The sequence below is a fragment of the Trypanosoma grayi genome (assembly GCF_000691245.1).
Source record: "Trypanosoma grayi strain ANR4 Tgr_442_V1, whole genome shotgun sequence".
Taxonomy (NCBI): Eukaryota; Euglenozoa; class Kinetoplastea; order Trypanosomatida; family Trypanosomatidae; genus Trypanosoma; species Trypanosoma grayi.
In genome coordinates, this window is record NW_008826061.1 from 1 (window position 1) to 12,596 (window position 12,596).

At 59.8% G+C, this 12,596-nt stretch overlaps 6 protein-coding genes across 6 annotated transcripts; all 6 read right to left on the minus strand.

The window, feature by feature from the left end:
* Positions 1-34: 34 nt before the first annotated feature.
* On the minus strand, positions 35-1,249 carry DQ04_04421000 (putative aspartate aminotransferase; the record flags this gene model as incomplete). Its single annotated transcript, XM_009313556.1, has 1 exon — positions 35-1,249. The coding sequence occupies one exon, from the start codon at positions 1,247-1,249 to the stop codon at positions 35-37; it is 1,215 nt and encodes a 404-aa protein (XP_009311831.1).
* A 539-nt stretch (positions 1,250-1,788) lies between these two features.
* On the minus strand, positions 1,789-4,899 carry DQ04_04421010 (hypothetical protein; the record flags this gene model as incomplete). Its single annotated transcript, XM_009313557.1, has 1 exon — positions 1,789-4,899. One exon carries the CDS (start codon positions 4,897-4,899, stop codon positions 1,789-1,791), a length of 3,111 nt encoding a protein of 1,036 aa, XP_009311832.1.
* Positions 4,900-5,489: 590 nt separating this feature from the next.
* DQ04_04421020 (hypothetical protein) lies at positions 5,490-6,626 on the minus strand (the record flags this gene model as incomplete). The annotated part of the gene is made up of 1 exon (XM_009313558.1): positions 5,490-6,626. The coding sequence occupies one exon, from the start codon at positions 6,624-6,626 to the stop codon at positions 5,490-5,492; it is 1,137 nt and encodes a 378-aa protein (XP_009311833.1).
* A 333-nt stretch (positions 6,627-6,959) lies between these two features.
* Positions 6,960-8,270, minus strand: DQ04_04421030 (putative actin; the record flags this gene model as incomplete). The annotated part of the gene is made up of 1 exon (XM_009313559.1): positions 6,960-8,270. One exon carries the CDS (start codon positions 8,268-8,270, stop codon positions 6,960-6,962), a length of 1,311 nt encoding a protein of 436 aa, XP_009311834.1.
* A 370-nt stretch (positions 8,271-8,640) lies between these two features.
* On the minus strand, positions 8,641-10,074 carry DQ04_04421040 (hypothetical protein; the record flags this gene model as incomplete). Its single annotated transcript, XM_009313560.1, has 1 exon — positions 8,641-10,074. The coding sequence occupies one exon, from the start codon at positions 10,072-10,074 to the stop codon at positions 8,641-8,643; it is 1,434 nt and encodes a 477-aa protein (XP_009311835.1).
* A 219-nt stretch (positions 10,075-10,293) lies between these two features.
* Positions 10,294-11,742, minus strand: DQ04_04421050 (putative rRNA dimethyltransferase; the record flags this gene model as incomplete). Its single annotated transcript, XM_009313561.1, has 1 exon — positions 10,294-11,742. One exon carries the CDS (start codon positions 11,740-11,742, stop codon positions 10,294-10,296), a length of 1,449 nt encoding a protein of 482 aa, XP_009311836.1.
* Positions 11,743-12,596: the final 854 nt, after the last annotated feature.

Sequence of the window (12,596 nt, forward strand, 5' to 3'; positions counted from 1 at the left end):
TATATATATATATATATACTGGCGTGTGTGCGCTTTACTGTGAGGGTGCGGCGCGCACAACCTCGTCAATGGCGTCCACGAGAAGCTGGACGGAAGCCTTCGTGAGACCCGCCATATTCGCACGGCCGGAAGGCAGCACGAAAACACGCTTCTCCACCAGCTTCTCGCACTGTGCCTTGGTGAGGCCGAGGTAGGAGAACATGCCGACCTGCGAGAGAACGTGGTCCCATGTGCCAGGAGTGCCGCGCTTCGTGAGGCCGTCGTACACGTCCTTCCGCATCTCCAGCACGCGCGCCGCCATCCCGCGCAGCTCATCCTCCCACTCCTTGCGCATTGTCTTGTCGCTCAGCACGAGGTGCGCCAGACGCGCGCCGTGCGCCGGAGGGTTGCTGTAGTAGCTGCGCGCCACAGTCTCGAGGTTCGCCTTCACAGCTGCCGCCTTCTCGGGGTTCGACACAACGACGGAGCACGCCCCGACGCGCTCGGAGTAGAGGCCCATATTCTTCGAGAAGGACTGCGCCACCAGCATCTCCATACCCTGACGCGCGAAGAGGCGAATAGCGTACGCATCTTCGTCGAGGTTGCCAGTGGCGTATCCCTGGTATGCGGAGTCGAAGAAGGGGATAAGCTGGCGTGCCTTGAAGACCTCGGCGATCTGCTCCCACTGCGCGTGCGTCGGGTCGACGCCTGTCGGGTTGTGCGCGCAGGCGTGCAGGATGACAATGCTGCGCTCCGGCGCGGCACGGAGGTCGGCGAGAAGGCCCTCAATGTCGAGGCTGCGCGTGGCCGCATTGTAGTAGCGGTACGTGCGCGTGTTGGTCAACCCCGCCGCACGCATCACGGCGTAGTGGTTCGGCCACGTCGGGTCGGAGATGTACACCACAACATCGCGCGGCATGAGCTGGGCGAGGAAGCACGCGCCGAGGCTCAGCGAGCCGGTGCCACTCAGACCCTGCACCGCCGCCACCCGCTCGCGCGGCACGCTGTCGGCGTAGGCGAGCTTCACCGCCTCGTCAATGAAGGGCTGGTAGCCAGACATCGGAAGGTACTCCTTCTCGGGCTTGATGTCCACTACGAGGAGCTTCTCCGCCTTGCGCACGACCTGCAGCGGATACGGGCGGCCCTCCGGGTCGCGGTAGGCACCGATGATGAGGTCCGCCTTCGGCTCCGGCGCATTCTTCGCCTCCAGCGCGAGCGCGAAAATCGCGTCCGGCACCGCTGCCTTCACGTTCTCCCAGAAGCTGGTCATTCCTGTCATGGTTGTTCGATGCTTGTTGTTGTTATGGTAGCTGTTTGGCTTTGCGCTGATCGTGTCGCAGTAGGGTGTGGCACAACCCAGTGCGAGTCGTGTAGAAGGGGAAGGCAAGAGAGAATGAAAAGAAAAACAACAACGAGAGAGATTGGAACTCGTCTGTTTGTGAGGGCAATCCCACAGAGCTACACGCATGCCATCATGCAGAAGTCATGTCTTGAGGGCGGCCGCGCCTGTTTGTTTGTATTTTCTTTCGTCTGACACAACAGATACTCATTGCACACACACATACACACACACACACACACACAGAGAGAGAAAGAGGGCAACTCAAAGCTGAAAATGCATGGCGAAAGTGATGGAAGAGCGGCAGCCACCGCTTTCAATGACGACGAAAGCACCACTAAGCTGAATTCAGAAATTCTCCTGCGTTTAACAAATGAAACTTGTACACACATGCAGGCAAAGACACATACCCACACACACACACACACACACCTTTCCCCCTCCACAGAGAAACTACCCACGCACACCAGTTAGAGCGGTAGACGCAAGGCCGATGCAGGGGCATTGCCATCCCCAATGTGCGGTGGCGGCAGAGTCGGGTGGACGGTCCACACAACGTTCTCATCCCCGGCTTCCTGCAGCTGTTGCTGCTGCAGATCAACTGCCTCCCTTACCTTGTCAATGGCCTCACTGACGGGTATAGGGTGCCGCTGCTGCTGCTGCTGCTGCTGCTGCCGCTGGCTGGCCAAAAGAAGGACAGATTCAAGGTTATCGCGGAGGCGCAGTGCACGGCGGTCAGAAATCTGCAGTGCCGCAACAGGATCGCACGTACTCAACGTGAGCGTCAGCAGCTGTGGAGTCTCCTCGTTACCGTCGAGTAAACCACCCCCAGGGGCGATAAGTGACCCCATGTAGCTGAAAGAACCGGCAAAGTCACCAGTCCTCACAAACGAGCCGCCTACACCACACAATTCTTCCTCCGGGTCTCCGTGTTGAGTAAGCTGTGTGAACGACAACGCCTCCATCACAGCGGTGAGCTGTGATCTCCTGGACCGCTGCTGCTGCTGCTGCTGAGCATCACCACTGTTGACCTTCAGCTCCAGCTCCTCTACTGTGCTGTTAGTATCTACCACACACCCAACAAGGTCGTGAAGGCGCTGCCCAAACAAGGCTGTATCAACGTCTCTGCTGAACACGAATCCGTCTGCGCATTTCGGTGAAGAAGCTGTCGCGCCCACAGAGACGCCTCTGCCAATCGGGAGTGGAACCGAGAAGGCACCTGTGAATGCAGCCCATTCCGCGTCCTCGTCGGCAGCACTATCATCCGGTACTGCAGCCGCCGCTTCCTCTTCTTCTTCTTCTGCCTCCCCACTACCGCTGTCGCCAGTGCCATTAGTGATCCACTCCTCAGGATACTCCTCCCACACGTTGGCGGGAGGGGACTCAACAATGCTGGGCGCCTCGCCGGTGAACCGCACAGTCTTCGAGCACAACACGGCAACCCCGCCGCTTGTATCCGATGCACCCAGCGTGGAAGAGAGCGCGTTTTGCTCCACACTCCGCTGTTGGCGCTGTTGCTGATCCTCCTTGGGGTTATGAGCCGCCATCGCTGTTGTACCAGCATCCTCATACTCATCGTCGTCGTCAACACTACACTCTTCTCCAGTCGCTGTTGGTGCAGGAGTGGGCGTCGCGTCAGCCGCTGATTGCGGCACAATCTCCACAAAATCCCCAAAGTCATCGTCATCGCAATCTTCATACTCCTTCACTTTCTCCATCTGTGGTGCCTCGGGCTCCACTATATTTACTGCATCCACGGGGGCCTCCTTTCCGGCACTGGCATCAGGTTTGCTATCGCCATTCTCATCACCACCACCACCACCCGTGTCTTGGAGGGAATTTATAGGCGACGTGACGGATGCGTTCTCGCCACTGGCATCATTGCGAGATCCGGAGAGCGCCACACAGTCTCCGATGACGAGAGTGGCGGTGTGCGAGAGCTTCGGCATGCTGTTGAGAGTCGCCGACCCGCAAACGTCGTTGCTAATGTAGGAGCCGGCGCTGGTGTCGTCCACGCCACTTTCTCCCTTTGGCAGCGGCGACGGCGTCATCGTGCCCGGGTATGGCATTAGCGGCGGACTCTTCGCGCCGCTCATCTTCGCGACGAACATCATGAACTGTGCCCCCGCGGGATCAATAACAGGCTGCGTTAGCGGAATTGGCGCGTCTGGCGGCGATGACAGGCGCGTGTTGCTGTTCTTCTTGTTGCTGCTTCCACTCCTGTCGTGCTGTCGCAACTGCGACTGCGTGCTGTGGCCGCTGTATATAGCGGCTGCGTCCCCCACCGCGGCGTGTGCAACCGATCTGAGCGTCGCTTTGCGCGACCCGGTAAGTCCTTCCGTGTTGCTGCCCCGCTCATCCGCTTTGTCCTCCACGCGGCGCGCACTCCCTGTCAGATTGAGCACCTTTTCCGTCGAGCCCGTCGAGCCTGCAGAGTACACCGTCTCTGTCACGCTGCCGAACGTCTCGCTGAAACCGGTGCCCTCGAGCGCCGCGCCGCCGCTCAACATGGGCGCAATGCATGCTGCTGCGCGGAACGCCCCGCGCAGCTCCGCACTCTCTGCGTCCTCGTCGCCGCTGATGCTCGGCGCCACCACCGAGAAGGACCGTGTGGGGGAGGTGACGCAGTGTGGTAACGGCGTGCTGCAGATGCTGCTGCCCAGCTGGCCGCACACCCGTGATGCGGCCCCATCGGCGCGTACCGTGAAGATGCCCGAGCCGTGCGACGGCACAACAGGAGCGTAGGATGAGCCTGCCAGAGAGAGCACTACCCCACCGCTGCCGCCGCTGTCTGTGCGACTGCTCATCTGCAGGGAGCTGTGCCTGTCGTTATTGGAACTGGAGTGGGTGTTGAGAGTCGTGGAAAGGCTTCCATACTTGGCGCTGGTCGTTTCCAGAAGGCGATTAAATGTGTCGCTCTGGCTGAGCGTAGAAGACAACGAGTTCCTCACGACGTTCGGCACCACCTGCTGTATCAGCTGAGCGGTACTCGCGTCAAAGCGCGCCACCAACGCCGTGCCGTCTGTCGCACCAATCGTTGACACCAAGGCGTCATCCAATGCATGGAGTGAAACATTCGAGTTGGTGGTCGGCGTGTGCGCACTGTGCCCACCGTTACCCGTTACTATGGCTGGCGTGGAATCCACGCGTCCCGCTGGCGTTTCGTCAAGCTTGACACTCTGCGCGGCGGCCCCCGCAGCAGCGGTAGGAACCATCACCGCCGCCGCCGCCGCCACCACCAGCGCATTCTCGCGTGGTGACGTCACAGGCACTTCCGGTGTTGCTGCCGCCATCACGGACACTTCACAATACTCACCAAATTCATCATCATCATCATCATCACCACCGGCATGGCCGCTATTGTTGCTACTAGGAGGTGCGGGAGGAGCAGCAGCCGCAGCAGCAGCGACAACAGAAGCGTGTTTCGTGCCAACAGAGTGGCTGCTCTTAGACTCGCAATCACACACACCACGGGGACTACCACTACTGCTGCACGACGTGGCGGCACCCGTTGTGTATAGCTCCGTTTCCTGGGGAGGCGAAGTCTCGGACTGAACGGACAGAACCGTTCCCCGCTCCATTTCTGGCGTTGGCAGCTAACCCGTTCGGCGTCCCCCCGCGGACGAGCACTATACGAATATAGTCCTCCCCACTCTCTCTATATATACGTATATATAGATGTATATGCGTACCACACCGGTATCCACCTTATACCTGCTCTTCCTATTCCTACCCCTGCAATCCACACAAGGCGAGCAAGTGCGTGTGTATGTGTGTGAGAGAGAGAGAGAAAGAGAGGATAAGATAGAGTGAGAAGAAAGAAGGTTGATAATAGCAGCAGTATAAGAGAGCTAGAGTACGAGTTGAACAGATCAACGCGTGTCCTGCACACACAGACACATATGCAAAAGGAATGTGCGCAGCAAAACTGATGACTATATTTCTTCGTTAATTTCCTGGTCCCACACAACGCCTCGACTTCGCCCCCGCAGCATCACCACAAGTGAATGGACACGACGACGCCGACAACGAAAAACAGTAAAAGTAACGGAACTACAAAGAAGGACGGATGCGATAAAGGGGACGCGTGGCGGCCATGAGGGAAGAAACCACCCACCTCAACCAGCTTTCACTCAAAGAGGAGGGGAAGCATGGACAAGATGAATCGAATTCAGCTGGTGTCATCCCCAATACCGTACAAGCGGTGCAGCTCACGTATCAGCTGCTCTTTCGACATTTGCATCCGGCCCGAACCCCCTGTTGCTGATCTCCTTGTTATTTCGAGCGGGGCCTGCGCAGTGGCAATCTCGTCGGGGAGGGACACCATCGATGACAGCTGCTGCTGCTGCTGCTGCTGCACGTTCTGCCTCTGACGCGGCGCTGGTGGGTGCGGCCCACGCACTCCTGATGCCTCACCGTACAGGGAATGTATCGTTTTCATGAGATGCGCCTTCGCTGCCTCATCTGGCGTCACTGGCGCGTGTCGCTGCCGTGTCTGCTCCTGCTGCTGTGTCAGCCAAGCCATCGCCTTGGCAGCTGTTGTTGTTGTTGTTGTGGACTCCGCCGGGCATGACTCCCACGGCGGGACCGGCGAGCCGTCATGCACGCTCCATTCTTGCGTGCATCGACACGACTTGGGCCGTGGTGGTGGGCTGACAACCACCACAGTCATCCCGCTGGTGTTGCATGCGTCTACACCCGCGTGGGACGATGACGTCGGGGGAACCGCCGTGGTGTTGGAGGTAGTGAACTTGACAGGAAGGCAGGCGCCCCTGGGCAGGGGTACTTCTCTACTCTCCGCGGCTGCTGCCGCCGTCCCTCTTATCGACGCCTCTTGCCTCTTCAAAGACGGAGTCGTGCTACCGCTACAAGTGAGATGAACGGCGTTGACGGAGCCGTGCTCATCGGCCTCGCAATGGCCCAACAGCGACCGACGCAGCCGGTCAAACGTCGGCGACACATTTTGCTGCTGTTCATGCGAATGCGGAGGCGTGCGGGAGCGACTTGAAGCCGCCTGAGTGCTTTTGAGGTATGGCGTCATGGTTTCAGTGGCATCGTGCTCACTTGGAGCTGTACTGGAGGCAACAGCTGTTGGCGAATGCTGCAAATTAATACAACCTGCCGACACACTCGCTGCGAGGGAATCTCGACTGTGGCACTGCTGCTCGAGGCCCTGCGCGAGCTCGGTGAGTTTCCGCACCAACAGCTGCTGGTGTTCGCTGCGCTGCAACGTGAGGACGACGTCGCGATCGCGCTCGTACTGCTGCTTCATGGACTGCAGCGCCTCACCAGCCTCCCTGGAGACCATGTTGCCTATTTGTTGCATCTGTTGCTGTTTTTTTTTGGTTTCCTCTCACCGTCGTATAGTGTTTCTCTATAGAACGGCGTATTCGAACACCACACAACCCCTCCCTGTGCTGTCGTCTTCGCAGCCCCAGCAGGGGTCCGGAATATACGTTAAGCTTAGCGGCCAAACAAAATACCCACGCACAGAGAGAGTGAGAGAGAGAGAGAGCGGTCCACCATTGCATCGGCGTGGAACAACCATCAACCACAACACCCATGCGCCCTCATCTCACCATTCACACACACACACACACAGAAATCAACAGACATACTTCCTCTGCATCTGCGGCGCTTCTCACCCGACAAGGCGGGCGTGCAGTGCGCGCTCGCCTTCCTCCATGAAGGCGGCGCGGCTCACCACCATTTGCTGCTGGAACGTCGACAGCCGCGCGAGAAACGCGGCGCCCAGCCATGCCGTGTGCGAGCGCTCCGCTGGTGCCGCCACACGCACCTTGCAGTCGCGCGGTGTGAGCTGCAGCAGCTCGGTGAGGAATCGCTGGCCGAAGCCCTGCAGCAGAGTCGTGCCACCAGTGAGATAGACGTGCTGGCACAACTCCGCGCGCAGCTCCACGTCAGCTACACGTACCGCATCGGCGACGATGCCGGCGAGGCCCACGTGCTCCTTACCTATGAGTGCGGGGCTGAACAGAACCTCCGGCGCCTGCAGCAACTCGTGGCCCAGCGTCAGCTCTGTACCGTCTGGAAGCCGGTGCCGCTTCGGCGCTGCCGTTGCCACCGCGTGGGCGAGGTTGAGGAACGCCGCGTCGTTGCGGCTGTTGTTGTTGCTGCTAAAAAGCTCGTCGGCGTCGCCAGCACCTCGGACGATACTGCCGCCGCCGCCACCCGCCACACCGGTAACGACCGCAGCGCCTGTGCTCGTCGGCACAGGGTGTGGGCTGACTTCGCAGCGTTGCTCCTTAATCGCACGCACAAGCTCACGCTCGGCACCACAGCGGGACGGGTTAAAGCTGCGCACGACCGTCGCGTTGGTGCCACCACCGCTGTTTCCGCTGCACGTATTATAGCTGCCGTACTCGCGCAAGAGGCGCTGAAGGTATTGCGTGACGGCGCCCCCGCCAAAGTCTTCGCGTTGCATCATCTCAGTCACCGCGTACCCCTGCACCGCCGCCGCAACGGAGGAGACGCCTTCGCCAACATCCAGCACAATCCCCGTTGTCTGGCCGGTGGCGTAGAGTGACAGCAGCGGTGCAACACCAACGCACATGCCGGCGGCTTGTTTCTCCTCGAAGAGAATCTGCGCCACACGCGCACGCTGTGGGCGGGAGCTGAAGGGGTGCTCTACCCAGAACACGTCGCGGTCAGCGAAGGGCGTGTCGAGGCGCTGCTCCAGCTGCTGCAACAGCAACTGCCACGCGTCCCAGTCAACAATGGTACCGTGCTGGATGGGGTACGAGAGGTGCAGCAGCCCGCGACGGTCCGCTATCTCGTTGCCAACTGCCACCACAGCGGGCGCGGGCGCTGACTGGAACAGCGGCTTGTATTTGGCACGCCCAGCCAGCGACGGGAGGAACGCCGGCGCGTTGGCGCTGCTGCAGCCCGCCTTCACGCTGCCCGAGCCGGCATCTAACACAATGGTGGACTGCATGTCACCGTCCGTTCGGCTTCACAGGCACACACACACACACAGAGAGAGAAAGAGAGTCGCCTTGTTTGTCCGCCGCTGTCGTGTCGCGTGTAGCAGTTCGAGCTCACACCCTTGCCCCGCCCAATCTAGCTGCAATTGTTTTACTACTGTGTATGTGGAGACGCCGGGGGTGCTACGCAGACGAACAGCAACCACAACAATAGCAGCAGCAAGGCGGAGACACACACACACACAGACACAGACAAGCAAATAACAGCAGTTTCATCACACAAGAGTCAGGTTGTGTGTGTCACAAGAGAACTAGGCCAATATAAAGATAGAGAGAGAGGTAACTGGATAGTGTCAGGTCGTTGAAACGTTCCCTTTTCCATCATTTATGCAGTGGCTTCGGAGGGGGGGGGGGGNGGGGGGGGGGGGGCGTGATAGACGCCACATGCACGCCGACTTCATCGCCTTGCAGCGCCGGCCCCGCATCGTCGCACTGCACTGACGACAATGACATCTGCCCCGCGTCCCCAGCACTATTTGCCACATTGATGGAAGTTGCAGTCGGTGGCAGCGAATAAGAGGGAGGAGGAGAGCCGCTCGAGTCAATGGCTTCCGGCTGCGCCGCAGTAGGAGAGCTCGACCTCGCGGTGTTGTTGCTGCTGTTGTAGCCGCGCTGCAGCCGCTCCTCCAGCAGGGCAACACTGCGTTGGTGTTGCAGGGAAAGCTTATGCGACAGCTCCTCCGCCTGGAGGCGCTGCTGCTTCTCACAACGCAGGGCCTCATGCAGTGCGCTTATCGTCGCGAGCAGGTGACTGTTGACCGCTGCTGCGTCGTCGTCCATCGGCTGCACATTCACCACAATAGGGGACGCTTCCACTGTAGCTGCTGCTGCTGCGTCATTCCTTGTCTTTTCCCCTTCACTTCTACTGCTGTCGTTGTTATTGCCATCGCCATGGGCCAGAGTGGCCCGAAGCTTCGCATTTTCCTGCACGAGCGCCTCAATCTGCCGCTGCTGCTGCACCATGTTCTCGTGCATGCGGTGCACAACAGCGTTGCCCTCCACCTGCACCATACTGAGCAGCTGCAGCGCCTGGTTGCGGTCCCGCACCGCCCTCTGGAGTTCGGCCTTGCTGCTGGCATCGACACTCGGCCTGCGTGCGAGGATTCGTTGCATCAACGTGACGAGCTCCCGCGCATCCTCCTTCTGTCGGCGCACAGGAGCCTCAATCTCCTTCCGCGCGTGCATGATGCTCTTCAGCTTCCCTGTGAGCTGGTCGTGCGAGGCATCGGCGATGTGCGTCGAAGAACTGGGCGCACCCCCACGCGAGACGCCTGTAACAGCTGCTTTTGCCACTGCCAGTTTCACCGTCGCGGTTGAACCTCGTTTGTGCACCGCAGCACCACCACCACCACCATCAACAGCAGCAGCAGAAGCAGGAGAATCCAAACACCTTCCCTTCGATCCCGCCTTGCGCCGCTCAACGCTGCTTGGGGGTGGTCGGTCCTGCACACCGGCCATCCCCCTGCAGTTGCTGCAGCTGCTGCTGTTGTTGTTACTCCGATTGCTGCGGGAGCGCCGCAGCGGTGCGGAACTGTCAGCAGTGGAGTTCTGCCGAGCGGCACCGCGCAGCGGGAGGGGCGGTAGAGCGTCCAGGGAGGTGCTGCAGCCGCTGGTCGCGGGCCCACTCGACGCCGACCGCGTCGTGTCGGGCACACCGCTGCGTTGCTGCTGCTGCTGTTGTTGTTCGCTGAAGGCTGAGTGGGGTGCAGGCGGGGAGAGTGTTTGGGGCTGCCGGTGCCGCAGCGCATACGACATCTTTGGCGGAGAGACTCGCCGCACGGCGTGGAGGTGCGCAGATTGCACACCTATCGATAATACACGGACGAGGTGATGCGCCTGCAATGAAGGAGTGAGAGTAAGAAACAGAGAGACTACAAAGAGACACACGTATGGTACGGCAGGAGCACCACACATATACACAGACACACCACAAAGTAAAACGCACATCATCACTTCATTTCTCATGCACTGCAGCTACTCTCCACCGACTGCCGATTCATTTTGTTGATGCGGCTTCTGCTGCTGCGACGAGGCCTCGAGAAATCGCTGCCACAGCGCCGCGAGTCTGCAGACCTCCTCTGCCGTCAGGTCGAGCACGGTCAAGGCACCGTCAACGCGCAGCTCCTGCAGCATGTACTGCGCCACCTCCGCCGGCACGCACCGCTGTAGCGCCTTGTGCACCGTCATGCCGCGGTGGCCGGGCTTCATCAGCAGATCTGTAAAGTGAATCAGCGTGGCGGCGTCCATGCCTGGAAGCAGCGACACACTGCGAGGCTGTAGTGTCAGCATCGCGCCAAGCACCTCTGTCTTGGGGTAGTACGTCATCTCCCTGAACGTCTGCCGCACCTGCACGTGGAAGTAGCACTGGCACAGCACAGAGAGGCGCGAGAAATGCACCGACCCTGCGGGGGCGATGATGCGCTCCGCCACCTCCTTCTGCGTGAAGATGTGCAGTGGGACGCGGCCAAAGACAAAGAGGTTCTGCTTGCGCGAGCAGTCCGTGGCGAAGCGCATCAGCAGCTCCGTGATGACGTCAAACGGAAGGTTCGCGATGACCTCCACCTTGGCGTCGCCGTCAGACCACCAGTGATCCGTCACCTCAAAGGCCGCATCACTACTGCCGCTGCCGTTGTTAGTGTTAGTATTCATGCTACCGCTACCCCCGCCACCACCACCACTACTACCACTACTTGCGGTGTCGTGATTGAAGCCCGCGTACCGCCCAAAGCGCTTACGCAAGATGCGCTCACGTTGCGCATTCCGAAGCGGCGCCCCCTCACACCCACCGCTGTTGCTATTGCTACTGCTGCTGCTGCTGTCCGCCGCCCCACTCGGGCGACGCCGATGCTGCTGCACGAATGCCGGGTGCACGGACTGCAGAATATCGAGCTCATTCACGCGCAGCACATCGGCGTTCACCCACTCAAACTTTCCCTCCGTGTACTGCCGTATCTGCTCCAGGTGCGCGTTGAAGCGTTCGTCCGCCTCGATGCCGAGCACACCAACACACGGGCGCGTCAGCAGGCTGCGCGTGAGCGCCCCCGCCCCGGGCCCGAGCTCAATCAGCAGCTTGTCATGTGTCTTGAGCGTGCTGCGGCTCAGGTGCGAGACGATCTGGTGCGTAAGCTTCAGGTTGAGGATGAAGCGCTGGCCGTGCTTGGCGAGGAAGCCGGCGTGCGGCACCTTGAAGAGATGCTTCAGCCCCTCCGCTTTCACGCGCGGCCCGCCGGGGCACCGCAGCGGCGGCAGCGACACACCACCGCCTCTGCTGCTGCTGCTGTTGCTATTATTATTATTATTATTATTGGTCGAGGCAGGCGTCCCGGACCGCCAGCGTTGTGGGGCACACAGCGCCGCGAAGACACCACCGTGTGCCGGTGCGGCGGCGCAGCAGCAACACGCCCGCCAGACGCGGCACGCCATTAGATGCAAGTCTTTTTCCCGCCCAAGCTGCACGCACGTGTGCGTGTGTGTGCGTCAGCGGAAGGGCGGAGGCTAGCGGCGTCACATCAGAGCGGGATAAAGGAAGCGGGAGAGCGGAGCAAACACATCTCGGCGCAGCACACAGCAGAGAGAAAGAGATATAGCCGCACGTCTCCCAGCAGAGCCCCCGAGCAGGGAGCTGCACTCCGCGCCTGACGCTGCTCTAGACCAACACACACAGACCAACAACAACAACACACAAGAGAATCCCTCTCACCCCGTTTCCACTCTCTCTCTCCCTCCCTCCACTCTCTGCAAAGTGTCTCTCTCTCTCTGTGTGTGTGTGTGCGTCTCCTCCTCGCCACACTCCCCTCTCTCCCGTTCGCTCGTTGCACAGAGATATATAAATATATTTTTTGTTTCTCTTTCCTTCTTTGCTGCCGCCGCCGCTTGCTTCTGTTGCCCTTTCACATATTCCCACACGCGCAGCATCGTAAGTGCAAAAGGCGCTATTCTTTTTTTTTGGATTTGTTCCTTTCTTCTGCCCGTTGTCTTCGTTCCAGCCTTTCTTCTCTCTCTCGCCCTCCGGTGCATACACGTGCCGAAGCACACACACACACACAGAGAGACGCGAGAAGGAATGATGCAGCGCTCTAGTGCTCACAACAGAAGTGACGCGAATTGTATGCATCTCGCTCACTCTGTGTGTGTGTGGGGGGAGGGGGGTTAGTTGGTGGGTGCACTCGTCCTCCGTCCCTGTTCAAATCGTGCTCTCCAGCCCGAGAGTGAAATGCCTCAAACAACTACAACTTGGCATCGCGTCACTTTGCCCAACGCGCCCTCGTTTCGCCCCC